At 33.2% G+C, this 16,236-nt stretch overlaps 2 protein-coding genes across 2 annotated transcripts; both read left to right on the top strand.

Moving 5' to 3' along the window:
* The first annotated feature begins 34 nt into the window (after positions 1 to 34).
* On the top strand, positions 35 to 9,496 carry LOC105258256 (ubiquitin-like modifier-activating enzyme 1). The gene is made up of 5 exons (XM_011269407.3): positions 35 to 1,246; positions 3,684 to 4,158; positions 4,291 to 4,798; positions 5,962 to 7,035; positions 8,278 to 9,496. Exons 1-5 carry the CDS (start codon positions 754 to 756, stop codon positions 9,001 to 9,003), a joined length of 3,276 nt encoding a protein of 1,091 aa, XP_011267709.2. The 5' UTR covers positions 35 to 753; the 3' UTR covers positions 9,004 to 9,496.
* A 2,649-nt stretch (positions 9,497 to 12,145) lies between these two features.
* On the top strand, positions 12,146 to 14,897 carry LOC105258257 (transmembrane protein 165). The gene is made up of 6 exons (XM_011269409.3): positions 12,146 to 12,398; positions 12,889 to 13,090; positions 13,578 to 13,753; positions 13,905 to 14,087; positions 14,164 to 14,269; positions 14,345 to 14,897. Exons 1-6 carry the CDS (start codon positions 12,276 to 12,278, stop codon positions 14,419 to 14,421), a joined length of 867 nt encoding a protein of 288 aa, XP_011267711.1. The 5' UTR covers positions 12,146 to 12,275; the 3' UTR covers positions 14,422 to 14,897.
* Positions 14,898 to 16,236: the final 1,339 nt, after the last annotated feature.

The raw sequence follows: 16,236 nt of genomic DNA, 5'->3' as shown, positions 1-16,236 counted from the left end.
TCCATCTACAAATTCGACAAGTCTACGACCAAAATCTGACGTATCTCTCTCTACGAGCTCCCTCGTTCGTGACGCGTCCAATCACAGTCAATCAGATCGCGACAGCTCGAGGTTGGCGAGAAGCGCGAGCGCGAGATACACGCGTACCTCGTAATAATCCCGTGAACGGAAATCGGCCCGAGATCCGGACGATCGACGGCGAATGAGAGCGCGCGAGGGCGGAGGGGCAGATCGGACGTAGGGTGGCATCGGAGTGATAGAGACCGGGGATCTCATCATCCTACCCGACGAGGGAGACGGACAAAGACGGTCGTCTCCGAACGGACCCGAAGAAACGATCGCGGGCGGCGGAGGGGGCGGGGCGAAGGAGGGCGGAGTGGTGGGGAGGGGCGACAGTGAGCGAAGTTGGTCGGCGCGCGTCCGTCCGTAATTCCCGACGTCCACTAGACTTCTCGTGCTGATTGTATCGTCGTCGCCGTCGGTGTCGAGGGTACGGAGTCGTACAGCATTCGCGAGGTCGTCCGGAGGGCCGTGTGCGCGTGTGTCTGGGTGCGCGCGCGCGCGCGCGTGCGGTCGGGGAAAGAGCGAGAGAGAGAGAGAGAGAGGGAGAGAGAGATTGTGAGGTGAAGGGTGAGAGAGAGAAAGAGGGAGAGAGAGAGAGAGTGAGAGAGGAAAAGAGTGAGCATAATCAGGGGAAACAATCGACGGCACGTAATCCGTCACTGTCTCCGTGACTGTCCGTGAAGTCCTCCGATGTCTAGTGCTGAGGTGGTGGAGAGCTCCGTTGATCCCCCAGCCAAGAAGCGACGCGTTGGTGCTGCCAGCACGACGGGAGGAGCCGACGACGAGCCGAAAACGACGAACGTGGCGGAGATAGACATAGACATGGCGAAGAACGGGTCTACGAGCTCCAACTCCAGCTCGAATAGCAGCAGCGGGGGCGGGGTCGGTGGCGGCGGGGGCGGCGGTGGCTCCGACGGGTCCGCTTCCTCGAGCGGTGCCGGCCGGACGCCGACCGAGATCGACGAGGGCCTCTACTCGCGGCAGCTCTACGTCCTCGGGCACGACGCCATGCGTCGCATGGCGTCCTCGGACGTGCTCGTGTCCGGCCTCGGCGGCCTCGGCGTCGAGATCGCCAAGAACGTCATCCTCGGCGGCGTCAAGTCCGTCACGTTGCACGACCACCAAGCCATGCGCAGTCTGCAGGAGCTCGGCTCGCAGTTCTACCTCACCGAGGACGATCTGGGTGAGGGAATGAGATGGCGCGCGCGCCAATCAGTCGTACATGTCGTTTCGGAAACACGTGAGATGGAAGGATGGAAAAGGCGCGCGCGCGTTTTTATGGTCTGATACGCGGTCTCCAATTCTTTTTCGAGGAATTTTTATTTGGATTATTGGAAAGGAGACGAGCGAAAAAAACGCGCGCGCGCGCTTTCATGGTCTGAGTACATTGGCTGTGAAAAGTTTCAAATGTTTTTTTTTTAAGAAACTTTATGTAAATTGTAAAAATAATGAGAAAAGGAAAAATTATAACAAATTATGTAGAGTACAGTTAAAAAAACAGAGTTTACAATTGTATCGAAAATATTGTACAGGAACTTTTTTTTCTGATTGATACAAAAATAATCAAAATTCTCTTGTCGAATGAAATTGTTGAAGAAAAACCATTCGGAATGAAAGTTAGTAAATTCGAAAAAGAATAGATGTATACATATTTCAAAAAAAAAAAAAAATTCCAGAGATTAGCTTGTTTTAATTGTACGCTTCTATCTGGTTCACTTTCAAGATGGACTTCAATGAGATAATATCACAGGCTTTTGTATATTATATAATATATATAAAAGTGGATGATTTATGATAAATTTGACATAAATTAGACTTAAATTTGACATAAATTAAACTTAATATTAAGTATTTGAAGCACATGATGATATTTCTTACGCATGAAGAAAATGTATGAATAATAAGTTTTTTGAACAGTATTTTAAAATTGAAGTTCAATCTAGAAAGAAAAAAATAACAGTTCAAAGAAAAAAATTCTTTATTGCTACAATTTCAGTGAATTAAAAAATGTTGAGATATGCAAAATATAAGAAATTTTACAGATCTGCAAAAATCACACATTCACGACAATAATCATAATGAATATAAGATACATTTTTTTCATACATCTATTTAGCATTAAAAATTGAATTTCCCAATTGCTCCAAATTTCTAATTATAAGCAAGTGATTCATAAATAAATACAAATTAATAAGTTAATAAATTCAAAAGATGTAGCAATGAAAGGCTATTTTTAATGATTCAAAGTAAATCAAGAGTGTATTTTAGTATTTAAAAAATAAGAGGAAGAGGAAAAATTATAACAAATTATTTAGAGACGTATAGTTAAAGAAACAGAATTTACAATTTTATCTAAATAAATATTTCGATTTAATCTAAAATATTGTACATGAACTTTTTTTTCTGATTGATACAAAAATAATCAAAGTTCTCTTGTCGAATGAAATTTATGAGAATGATACCAGAAGCTTGGTTCTAGTCTTGATAATAAATCTGCGCAATCTGAAGGATAATCTCCAGGACGATAAGATTTAACTTGAGATAAGGCACACATTTATTACCATTGTTTAACAAATTTTAATTCTATTATACTATTTAATCAAAGCTTACCATTATCTTCACTAATTGCATTAAAAATGCCATAAAATGTACGTGCATTAGTGCAAGTTATCATGAAAAGATTGTCTTTCAAAATATTGCTTAAGCCATCTAATAAAATGTTTTTTGTTTTATTTGTCTCAATTAACAGATATCTGTGAAATGTATGATAAAAGAGATATTTTGAACATTATACATTAAATCCATCAAACAAAATCAATGACAGTTACATAAATAAATGCATTAAATAAGTGCATTAAATTAATATGAAACTATATTACTATAAAATATAGGACAAAACAAATTTGAATTTGAATTAAGAAATACCTAAGCCATGTACATATAATTTATAGACATTTATATAATTTATAATGTCATCAATTTTGAGATGAAAAATATTTATTAAGGAATATTCATAATCGAAGGTAAATTTATATCACTTATATATATTCATATATAAAAAATATATTTATATATAAATTACTAAAATTACTACTGCTACTATATTATATTTTGATATAATATTATATTTATGTATAATTTTATATTTATATAAATATTACTATATATATAAATATTTATTATATAAAAATATTATTACATGTATATAAATATTTGTATATAAAAATTACTACATATATTTATATAATATTATATACATTATTTATGTAATATTTATATAATATTACATTTTAATATATAATATTATATAATATAATATTTATATAATATTTTTATATTTATAAATTTATATTTAACTATAATCTAAGCTAATTTATTATAATTGTTCTAGTTTCCTCCAAGCTATTTATATAATATTATATACATTATTTATATAATATTTATATAATATTATATTTTAATATAATAAATAATATTTATATAATATTTTTATATTTATATTTATAAATTAACTATAATCTAAGCTAATTTATTATAATTGTTCTAGTTTCCTCCAAGCTAGAACAATGGCTGGAAGGAACAAAAGAATGGATGACGTTAAAATGAAACTTGTTCGACAGGTAAGAATCGCGCGGCCGCGTGTTGTCAGCGGCTGTCGGAGCTCAACAACTACGTGCCTACTCGCCACTACTCCGGTGACTTGACCGAGGCGTACCTCCAGCAATTCAAGATCGTGGTGCTGACGGAAACGTCGCTGGCCGAACAGCTGCGCATCTCACGGATCACCCGCGCCAATGGAATCGCCCTCATCATCGCCGACACTCGTGGTCTCTTCTCCCAGGTGTTCTGCGACTTCGGCGACACTTTCACGGTAGTGGACACGAATGGCGAGCCACCAGTGAGCGCGATGGTCGCCAGCATTTCCCGCGACAGCGAGGGCGTCGTCACTTGTCTCGATGACACCCGTCATGGGATGGAGGATGGTGACTACGTCACGTTCTCTGAGGTGCAGGGTATGATCGAACTGAACGGTTGCGAGCCGATCAAGATCAAGGTGTTGGGGCCGTACACGTTCAGCATCGGCGACACTTCCAGGTGAGACGTGTGAGCTTAGATGTAAATATGTTCGTTATTCCTTGCAAATTTATCATCACAATAATATTTCTAATAGTACTTGTTTCAATTTAACAAATACACGATCAGGATCTAATCAAACAAATGGAATAGGTTCTCCGAGTACGTGCGTGGTGGTATTGTAACCCAAGTCAAGATGCCCAAGACCTTGTGCTTCGCACCGTTGGACGTGGCCCTGAAGAAACCCGAGTTCCTCGTCACAGACTTTGGCAAATTTGATTATCCGGAACAACTGCATCTGGCCTTCTTGGCGCTGCATCAGTACAGGGACAATAAACGTGCGATGCCGCGATCATGGAATCAGGCAGATGCCGACGAGTTTATCGCCATCGCTGAAGAAGTTAAGAATAAATACGGTTTCGATACCGAGATCAATGGTGAGCTGTTGCGAACGTTCGCCAAGGTATCTGCCGGCAATTTAAACCCCATGAACGCCACGATCGGCGGTATCGTCGCTCAGGAAGTCATGAAAGCTTGCTCCGGTAAATTCCATCCCATATATCAATGGTTGTATTTTGACGCCATCGAGTGTCTACCCACCGATTGTTCGGAACTCACCGAGAAGGAATGCGCTCCCAGCGGGCACCGTTATGACTCTCAGGTACAGTACAAGGAGGGAATATATTTAATTAAAATCCTCTCTTCTCTCACATCCACATAAAGAGAATTTAAAGAAAATTAAGTGTTAGACAAGTTTGTAAACCAAAAAAGCATTAAATATTAATAAATAAATAAATAAATATAATATATATATATATATATATATATATATATACAGGATGTTTCAGACCACCCATTTAAAAACTAGAAAAGTAGTTATTTCAAAAAAGTAAAAATATTTTCTTTATAAATCGGGTGCGCTCTATCGAATGATGATATTTTTAATTTCTGGCTCCGGCTGGAAATAGGTGATTCAGACTGGAAGTACATTTTTTTTTAATGGAACGCCCTATTTTTCATTGCATATTCTTGTAGCTTACCTCGAGAGCTTTCCAAAACACTATAATAAATTATTTTTTCATGAAGTACTTTTCGAATTATGAGGCTTGAAATCATTTCTTAATTTTACATAAACTATAAAATATCTTGTAAAATATTCATTTTTCTTACCTTACCTTAATACTTTTATGTACAAAATAATAAGAGGAATCAATTGGTATAAAGAAAACACATAGTTGTGTCTAAGAAAAAATATCTAATTTGCAATTAACAATTCCATATTTTTTCTTAAAAACAACTGTAGGTTTTCTTTACACCAATTGATTCCTCTCATTATTTTGTACATAAAAGTATCAATGTAAGATAATCGAAAAATGAATATTTTACAAGATATTTTATGGTTTATGTAAAATTAAGAAATGATTTCAAGCCTCATAACTCGAAAAGTGCTTCATAGAAAAATAATTTATTATAGTGTTTTGGAAAGCTCTCGAGGTAAGCTACAAGAATATGCAATGAAAAATAGGGGATTACATTTTAAAAAATGTACTTCCGGTCTGAATCGCCTATTTCCGGCCGGAACCAGAAGTTGAAAATATCACCATTTGATACAGCGCACCCGATTTATAAAGAAAATGTTTTTACTTTTTTGAAATAACCACTTCTCTAATTTTTAAATGGGTGGTACGTGTGGTCTGAAACAATGTATAATAAAATTATATAATAAATTATATAATAATATATATATATATATATATATATATATATATATAAAATAAAATTTTAATTGCTCGATCATTATTAATTCCACTGTTTCTCTTTCAGGTGGCTGTTTTTGGCAAAAAATTCCAACGTAAGCTCGGCAACTTGAAATACTTTGTGGTTGGTGCCGGCGCGATCGGTTGCGAGTTGTTGAAAAATTTTGCGATGATCGGCGTGGGCGCGGAAAATGGTTGTGTCACGGTGACTGATATGGACCTGATCGAGAAGTCCAATTTGAATCGACAGTTTCTGTTCAGACCGTCGGATGTGCAGCAATCCAAGTCGTCGACCGCGGCCAGAGTCATAAGAGGCATGAACCCGAACATGAATGTGGTCGCGCATGAGAATCGGGTATGTCCGGAAACGGAGAAGATCTACAACGACGACTTCTTCGAGGTGCTGGATGGCGTGGCAAACGCGCTCGACAATGTAAACGCTCGCATTTACATGGATCGTCGTTGCGTGTACTATCGTAAACCCCTTCTCGAGTCCGGCACCCTCGGCACCAAGGGCAATACTCAAGTGGTTGTGCCGTTCTTGACCGAATCGTACAGCTCGTCGCAGGATCCTCCGGAGAAGAGCATTCCTATCTGCACCCTGAAGAACTTCCCCAACGCCATCGAGCACACTTTGCAATGGGCCCGCGATAGTTTCGAGGGGCTGTTTCGTCAATCGGCGGAGAACGCAGCTCAGTACATCTGCGATCCACAGTTCGTCGATCGGACGCTCAAGCTGCCCGGTGTGCAGCCTCTTGAAGTATTGGAGTCTGTTAAAACGGCTTTGGTGGACGAGAAACCGCACACCTTTGCCGATTGCGTGGCTTGGGCTCGTTGTCATTGGCAGGAGCAATATAGCAATCAAATCCGCCAGTTGCTGTTCAACTTCCCGCCTGATCAGGTGACCTCGAGCGGTCAGCCTTTCTGGTCCGGCCCGAAACGTTGCCCGGATCCGTTGGTGTTCGATGTCATCGATCCCTTACATATGGATTATATTGTCGCCGCTGCTAATCTCAAGGCCAAGGTTTACGGAATACCTATTAATCGCGATAGAGAGGAGATTGCCGAAATTCTCGCCACCGTCAAAGTACCGGAATTTACGCCTAAATCCGGCGTTAAGATCGCTGAAACGGACTCACAGGTAAAAAATAATATTTCGAATCATTCTTCAAACAGGTAAAATTTTAATTTTTTATACAAGTGTATTATTTAAAATTCTCGCAAATCTTTGAAATCTTGTGTAAGTAGTATATTGAAATGCAAGGTTAGCAAAAAACTTGTTTTTTTTTTATTTTAAACAAAAAACATTGTTTTTTTAGAACAATGTTTTTTGTTTTATTTGTGTTTTTAAGTAAAATAAAAAAACATGTTTTAAACAAAAAAAGCATGTTTTAAACAAGCAAAAAACACTTAATAGCTTTGATCTGTGTAAATATTTAAATTTTTCGCTAACGTTAAACTGTAAATAACGTTGCCAAAATTGACAACGCCATTAAAAATATAAATAATAAAATAAAAATGATAAGATGGGTATTATTTTAGCAGAATATTTATTTTTGGATATTAAATAACAATCAATACAATAAAGATTACTTAGAAGATATTGACTGACTTTACATTTTACATTTTAGCATTTTAGCATTTTAAATTAATTGTATATAACTCATAGCAAGTCAGTTTCTAAAAAAAAAGTTCTAGTTAATAATATTTAATATATAATACTTTGGTTCTTTTCCTATTTTCTTATTAAGTAACCTCGTGCTTAACTTTCAACATAAATTATAAATAAAAGAAAAATAGACAACCTCAATTCTTCTTTTGAAGAAGAATTGAGGTTTTCTATTTTTTAGAACTATTTTTTTAGAACTACTGACTTGCTATGAGTTATGTACTATTAATTTAAAATGCTAAAATGTAAAATGTAAAGTCAGTCAATATCTTCTAAGTAATCTTTATTGTATTGATTGTTATTTAATATCCAAAGATAAATATTCTGCTAAAATAATACCCATCTTATCATTTTTATTTTATTATTTATATTTTTATATCTATATGTTACATAAATATAGATAAAAAACTAAAACAAAAACTTTTTTGCAACATACACATCTATTAGTTTTTATTTGTTTTTGATTTTTTTTACAATTTCTTTTTCAAATAATCATATATTTTATTTGCGATATTTTAAACATTTCTAAACAGTAGTTTAAAACAGTTTAAATCAAAAATGTTTAAAACAATGTCCACTGTTTTAAATAACTTTTAATGAAACAGTTTTAAACACATTGTTTAAAACATGCCAACCCTGTTGAAATGAGAAATTTTTAATCGATATTGTACAGAATGAAATGGTAGGAGACTGAGAGATCGACTCTATTTGCAGGTGCAAGTGTCAAATGGCAGCGGTAACATCGATCACGAGCGACTGGCGCAATTGCAGGACGAATTGCCGAAAATTGAGGAACTAAACGGCCTGGCGATATATCCGCAGGATTTCGAGAAGGACGACGACACCAACTTTCATATAGACTTCATCGTCGCGTCATCAAATTTGCGCGCCACCAATTACAAAATTTCACCGGCCGATCGACACAAGAGCAAACTGATCGCCGGCAAAATTATCCCGGCAATTGCCACTACCACCTCAGTAGTGGCCGGTCTCGTTTGTCTGGAGCTGTACAAGCTAACGCGGGGCGTTCGCGACTTATCCCTATATAAGAATGGCTTCGTGAACCTGGCACTACCGTTCTTCGGTTTCAGCGAACCAATCGCTGCTCCTAAACTCAAGTACTACGACGTCGAGTGGACGCTGTGGGATCGCTTCGAGGTGAAGGGCGAACTGACGCTCAAGGAGTTCCTCGACTACTTCAAGGAGCGTCACAATCTCGAGGTGACTATGCTGTCGCAGGGTATCTGCATGCTGTATTCATTCTTCATGGCAAAGTCCAAATGTCAGGAGCGCATGGGACTACTCATGTCGGAGGTGGTGAAGAAAGTGTCGAAGAAGAAGCTGGAGCCGCACGTGCGCGCACTCGTGTTCGAGTTATGTTGCAACGACGAGGACGGGAACGACGTCGAGGTGCCGTACGTGCGTTACACTCTGCCCTGACTCGCCCGCTCAACCTCCGATCGCGCCAGATGATGTCTACTTAACTGAGACACTTAGCCGGCGTACATCTAGTGATTTCTACAAATTTCTATTTTACGACGATGTAATACAACACAGAGGAGACGTTACCGCTGCCGATCCTCGTCTATGAACATCTGTATGAGGCACTCTCTTTCTTTCTCTATATTTTTGTTTTTTTCTTCTTCTTTCTGCCGCGTCCGGCAAAACGTTTCTTAACCGCCAGCGCTTAGTAGTAGTAATTTCAAGTAGCAAACGCGTGCAGGGTCGAATTTTTTGGTTTGTTTTAATGAATAAGATTAGGGCAAGCTTTTTGACTCCGGGTTTTCTTGAGCAGTCGTTACAAACGTGCTACATTATAGTATCAGAGACGCAAAAAAATTGTTCTCATTCACATATTCAAAATAAGCATCGGAATGAGTGATCTATTTCTATATTTTTCTATAAAATATTTTAGTTGTAGGATGTCTTCTTTTAATTTGTGAAAAACAAAGCAAATAAAAAAAATAATGTAAAAGTTTATTTTTTTAATTAATTTTATCACAACTTATTAATTATATAATACATTATATAATAAATTATATAATACATATAAACCAACGGATAAATTGAATAAATTTAGGGTAGATCGTAAAATTATATTGCAAATTTCTCATTTATTTTGATATCCGCAAAAATAAAATCGATTCCTTATTTCTGATATAATTGATTATTATTTTGTGGAGGTTCTTCGGATTCGGTTTTCTAATTAACATTTATTTTTTCTTTGCTCTATATTTTATTTCAATCAGCTCACAACACACTATAAAGCGTCGAATATAGAAAAGAAGAAGAAAAAGAATAAGCGAAGCCGCATATTGATAACTGAAATTTTTACGAGGAAGAAAATACAGTTCAATTTGCGTAGGAAATCTTTAACGAGATGATTACTCTTTTCTAGTTCATTATTACACAGATACATACACACACACATACATACAAATACACATGTTATATTGTATAGAATCGGATGTAAATTTAACTATATAGGTAAAACGACAAAATATTCGAGAATCTTTAAACCGACATTATTAGCTCTCTTTAAACGCAATTTCATAGAGAAATGTGTGAATAATCAGTATCGAATTTTTTAGTGGACGCGGTACGCGATCTTGCCTTTTCTTTGGATTCCTTGTTAAAAAAATTGCTATTTTAATAGCAAGGGAACAATTACTTGATACACACCTTTTTTGTCTTTAATTTCCTTCTAATGTTCTCGCTAATCTCAGAATCAATATACGCGTGCAGTAAAAGTTTATATAATTATGTCGTTCATTTAATTTATCCGCTTCGCAACGTCTTTCTCGAATAATAATAATAATAATAATAATAATATTAATAATAATATAATAATAATAATAATGGATAAACTATTGGCTAAGGCTGGTTGTTGTTACGACGGATACACTGCATTTAAATTTATAAAAAGATGTCTTTGAAGGAAAGAGAAGCTTCTAAAAAAAAAAAGAAAAAAAAGGAAAATGAAAATAATAGAAAAATAAATTGCATACATTCTAGAACTCTAGACCAAGGGAGATAAACAAAAATGAAAAAAGGAAAAATATTTTGTTAATTTTAGGATATAATGCGGATATTTATTATGTATCATTTCTCTCGTCGATAGATAACAAATAGATGTGTTTGGATTTCAAGAAGTATGAAGTATAATAATGTGAAAATAAAATGGGAAATATCTCTGTGCGTTTTGTTTACAATGGTACCTTCAAATTAGTCTTTAAACTAATTTATTTTATTTTGCCCCGCAAATTTTGCATCGATAAATAAGCGCAATATCAAGAAACTAAATTAATTCTGAATGTAAATTTTTTTTTGAATATGTAAAAGAATTAAAATTATTATATATTATTTTTTCCATGTGATAAAAATTAATTTATCACATCTTATTATTCTTATTATGAATTAATATGATTATTTTCGTATATTTTAAAAAAATGTAAGAAAATATGTCTTAAAATCTCTTTAAATTTGGCCTGTAATCTTGATATCCTTTTCACCTTCATCCTCCACGTACCTTCTCACAGATATTAATAAATACTGTTATCGTAAATATTATCAGCAGACTAGGTTTTTCGTGCATGTGCGGCAATATAAATATATACGCGAAAAAAATTTGACATTCGATAACAAATAGGATCATTCATAAAAAAATAAAAAATTATATAAATATATATATTTGTTTTCTTAACTTTTAATATAAATATCGAATACGCATTATGCAAAATAATATTTAATACATATATATTAATCATTAAAAATTCGAAAACTCACGTGCCTTTAAAGATATTATGACGTCATGATATATTATATATAGGTTAATTCATAAATTATTTATCTAAAAATATAAAACATTACAAAATTAAATTAATTAATATTTAGAAGAAATATTTTCCATTATATATTTATTTATTATTAAACATCAAAATGATATTTCCAACATAAAATGATGCAACAACGTTTCATTAAAATCGCGTTAAATTTAGTTTATCTAAATTTTTTGTATTTCTTTTTTGAAACACGAATATTTTAGGATATTTTTTATTATCGTGTTTACACACACATGCATCCTCTGGCATGAATGATATCTATAAATACTCTTTCATTTTTTAATCATAAATTATTAATATATCGAGATGTCAGGAATTAATGGCAAGTATTCTGTTGAAGTCTTGATGTTTCTCAAAATTATTCTTTTATTTTAAATTGTTTTTATATTATTATATATTATAATAATTCTATCGCAAATATAATATATTTTTTATAATAATTTTAGAATTTCTCTCTTTCATTTGGAATAAAAAAAAATAAATAAAAAATTACTCCATTTGATATAAGAGAGTGTAATTTAAAAATACACCTCTTATAAAATAAACATATATATATAATGTATATTTCGATGTACATAGGAAATCGAAGTACATAGGAAATCTTTAGAAATAGATTTATCATAGATTTATCATATATATATATTGACGTCTACGTTTATTGGGTGTCCGTTTATGGCCAGCCAATGAAACGTACGGCACTTTACGCGGTAATGCAACCTAATCTAACCTTTTCACGGACGAATCGCAAGAGAAACGATAGTGGTATGTGTGTGGATCGTGATATGTGGATCGAGGCCGTTTTTTTTTTGAGGTTATCACGCGCAACGCTTGTCACCTGCAATAAGCGTTGGAGGAATCGTCAAGTATTACATGATGGGAGCGAAACACCTAATTTCCGTTTGCTCCCTGATTTTCGTTTTCTATCTCTCAGTTGTTTCCTGCGAAATCGAGCCTCGTTATGATGAGAAACTTGAACTGGCCGCGACGTCGACAGTGAGTTATCCCCATAATCTTTCAAATCCTTTTGGCTGTAATTTATTAAAAAAAAAACTTTGTTCTTGAAAAATTTTATTAAACTCAAAGGAAAACATTAGAGATCGATTTTTGGTGCGTTTAATTCTTCTGGCTGAATTTTAAAGAAAACGTTAAAAGAGAGCTCTTGAAATCTACATTCTTCTAATGCTTTGAAAAATTCTTCAGAAAAACTTAATTTTTGAAAAGAAATTCTATTAAATCAAAGGAAAACATTAGAGAATAATTTTGGTGCGTTTAATTCTTGCTGAATTTTAAGGAAAACGTTCAAAAGAGATTCCCAAGAGTGCTCTTAAAACCTAAATCTTTGTAACGCTTTAAAAAAATTTCTCAAGAAAAAACACCTTAACATATAAGTATTTCAATTGTAAAGAAAACTCTTTGTAAAAAAATCCAAATCCTTATTATAACTCAAATCCAACTCCTTATTGTAACTTGTAAAATTTTTTAGAAATTGCCAGAGTTTGTGTCTGAGAAGCCGCAGGATAGATTAGGCTTTTTGCATGCCTTCGTAGCATCTTTGTCGGTGATTGTGGTGTCAGAGTTAGGTGACAAAACATTCTTCATTGCTGCTATAATGGCAATGAAACATCCAAGATTGACTGTGTTCGCTGGAGCGATAAGTGCCCTTGCACTAATGACTATTCTGTCAGGTATCATATACATTAACTATATTAATAGGAGTTAGTTGATAATTTTATGGAGATTATTTTTTAATATAATCTAAAGTGCTCTACTACATATAAATTTTTAAAAAATTTAATCTCTATAATGTCTACAAAAATATAATCTCTATTATTTATAATAATATAATAATAATATAAATTATATATATAAATATTATATATAATATATATAAATTAATATATAATATATAATAATATATAATATATAATAATATATAATATATAATAATATATAATATATAATATATAATATATAATATATAATATATAAATTATATAATATAAATATATTATATATATTTATAATAATAATATTATATTCTCTATTATTATAATAATAATAATATTATATAACTTACTTGTACTCTAAATAGATCTCTCTGAATAGATGTTGGTCAAAGATATAATTGTAGTATTCTTGCACAGAGAACTTCGAGCTATTATTTATTTTCAGTGGTGTTTGGATATGCAGCTACTATAATTCCCCGCGCATATACATATTACATTTCCACTTTTCTCTTTGCTGTATTTGGATTAAAAATGTTACGAGACGGATATTACATGTCGCCATCAGAAGCGCAGGAAGAGTTGGAAGAAGTTCAGTCTGACCTGAGGAAAAGAGACGACGAGGTAAACTTGTGTGAACTTCTATCATTGTGGACCACAATGATAGAACATCTTGTTTGTAAATCTGTAAACAATGTTTTAAGTATATAAGAATACACAGAATCGTTTGCAAAAGATTAATCTTGAAATAATCTTGAAATGTCATCATTTTCAGTACGAAAAGGAGACGGCGAGTACTTTGGTTCAGGATCCCGAGACGGGAGTAATACGAAAAACCACTAAAACCAGCGCGTTCATGCTGCTATCCAGGATATTCCTCCAAGCATTCACCCTTACCTTTCTCGCGGAATGGGGCGATCGTTCTCAGTTGACAACCATAATCCTCGCGGCGAGAGAGGTACATTGCAGCGATTTTACTGTAACATCTAGCGTCTTTTAATTAATTTTTAATTACGATGATACCATTTTTTCAGGATGTTTACGGAGTTATATTGGGTGGAGTATTAGGTCATTCGTTTTGTACTGGCTTAGCGGTATTAGGGGGACGTATAATAGCTCAAAGGATATCAGTAAGAACAGGTAATATATATTAAAAATACATATTAGAGAGAGAAGATTATGTACATTTTGCTACAATGTTCTTGATATTTTTAGTAACCATTATTGGTGGATTAGTATTCTTACTGTTTGCCGTAACGGCGCTCTTCATCAATCCCGTGGAAGATGGTTGAAGAGAGCTTCCTCAACTTACTCCAGAGACTTCTACCAGTATTTATTTTGTGAACATTGTACATCGTGTATATTGTATAAGAGCATATTGTATATTTGTGTACAGTGTGATACTATACTCATTTTTACAGAATGAGATTAATTAGGAATTGGCCCAATATCGGCTCAGAAAACTGTTTTTAATAAATGTGATAATAATACACGTACATATATATAAATGTTTGTGAATATCGAATGGGAATGTTTAGTTAAACATTACATATTAAAGCATAGGCAAACATATACAAATCTTGCATCAATTGCAAGAATGATCGAAATATAAAATTAGCAAATATTATTATTATTAAAATAATGTGTTCTATAGAGAATAATTTTATCGAATCTTAATATAACAATAATTGGATAATATCAATGCGAGACAGTCAGAGCATGAAAATTTTGGTAGCTCTAATGACATTTTAAATTTGAGTATTTAATTTGTCAAGTTATTATGTAATATATGAAATATCTAATATAAAATATAGAAACTTCGTAAATATGAGGTACATTATTCACTAGCAGTTCATGCTGATGAAGTGTTTATTTATATATACTATTTGTAAGATATTAAAGATAATTATCTTTTTATCATGTAAAGATAAACTGATGTAATGTAAATAATAATAATACAAAATAATATTGTACAAATGAGACTTAATAATGAAATAGAATGCAATAGGAAGAATGTTCATTTTTTAATGAAACACATAGAAAATGTAGAATTTGTAAATAATCAACAATGCGCGAAATATTAATTAAAACTGATTAAATGAGAAATTAGAGAAATCTATTTTAATTGTATACAGAGAGAAAATTATAAGAAACAGCAACTTATACTGAAATAAGTATTACAAAATAAAGAGATATAAATACTAAATTATTCTTTATGAACATCATAGGGTAATGTATAAGTTTTCTAGTGTTTCCACAAATTTATAATGTAATTTAGAAAATCGCAAAAGTTTTGAAAATATCAATAAAAATATGTTCCTCTTAAAGTTAATTTTCGAAATCTAACATTTCATATGTAAAATAATACAGATCTCATACGGAATATTAAAAGCATATGAGAAAAAAATTAAACCATTTAAGAGTTCGTGTCCATACATGAATTTTTTATTGTTATGAGACACATTTTATAGTTTTGTTTTGAATATTATTTTTATTAGTGCATGTATATACATGTTCTATTTACACTACAGAATATAAGTCTTCGGAAAAAGCAGTAATTTTCAAATATAGCAATTTCGAGTCGTATACTCGTAAGATATTCAGATAGTAAAGCACATTCTAATTTTTTTTATGTTACTAGCTACGTTCTCTTTTGTTTTACTTTTCGGGATTGATAATAGAAATGCTGGGTACATTTTTCATCGTTGAGCCATAAAAGTCTTGTAACTTAAAAATTTTTTAGCCACAAGTATATCTATCATGATAATTTAATACAATGAAAAGTGATTGGATTAACATTAATAATCTTTAACGTTAATAATCATTTTCATATGCGTATGTGCACTTTTTATTATTACGACTATTTTGTGTAGTATAATAATTAATGTATATAATTTGTATAATATTTGTATGATAATTTGTATTGTTAAACTTGATTAAAATAAATAAAATAAATAATTTAATTTATCGTAAGTTAATTCGTAATGGACGATTAATTCATGTAAAATTGTATTGTCAGTAAATACGTATGTATTCCGTTAACTTGTGAGATTTATTCATAAGTAAGTGATATTATTAAAACTCGAGACACTTTTTTTAGAAAACTT

The sequence above is a fragment of the Camponotus floridanus genome, unplaced genomic scaffold, assembly GCF_003227725.1.
Source record: "Camponotus floridanus strain SB8 unplaced genomic scaffold, Cflo_v7.5 scaffold265, whole genome shotgun sequence".
NCBI lineage: Eukaryota > Metazoa > Arthropoda > Insecta > Hymenoptera > Formicidae > Camponotus > Camponotus floridanus.
The sequence above is the reverse complement of the archived record's forward strand: the minus strand, read 5'-3'. Positions and strand labels throughout refer to the sequence as shown.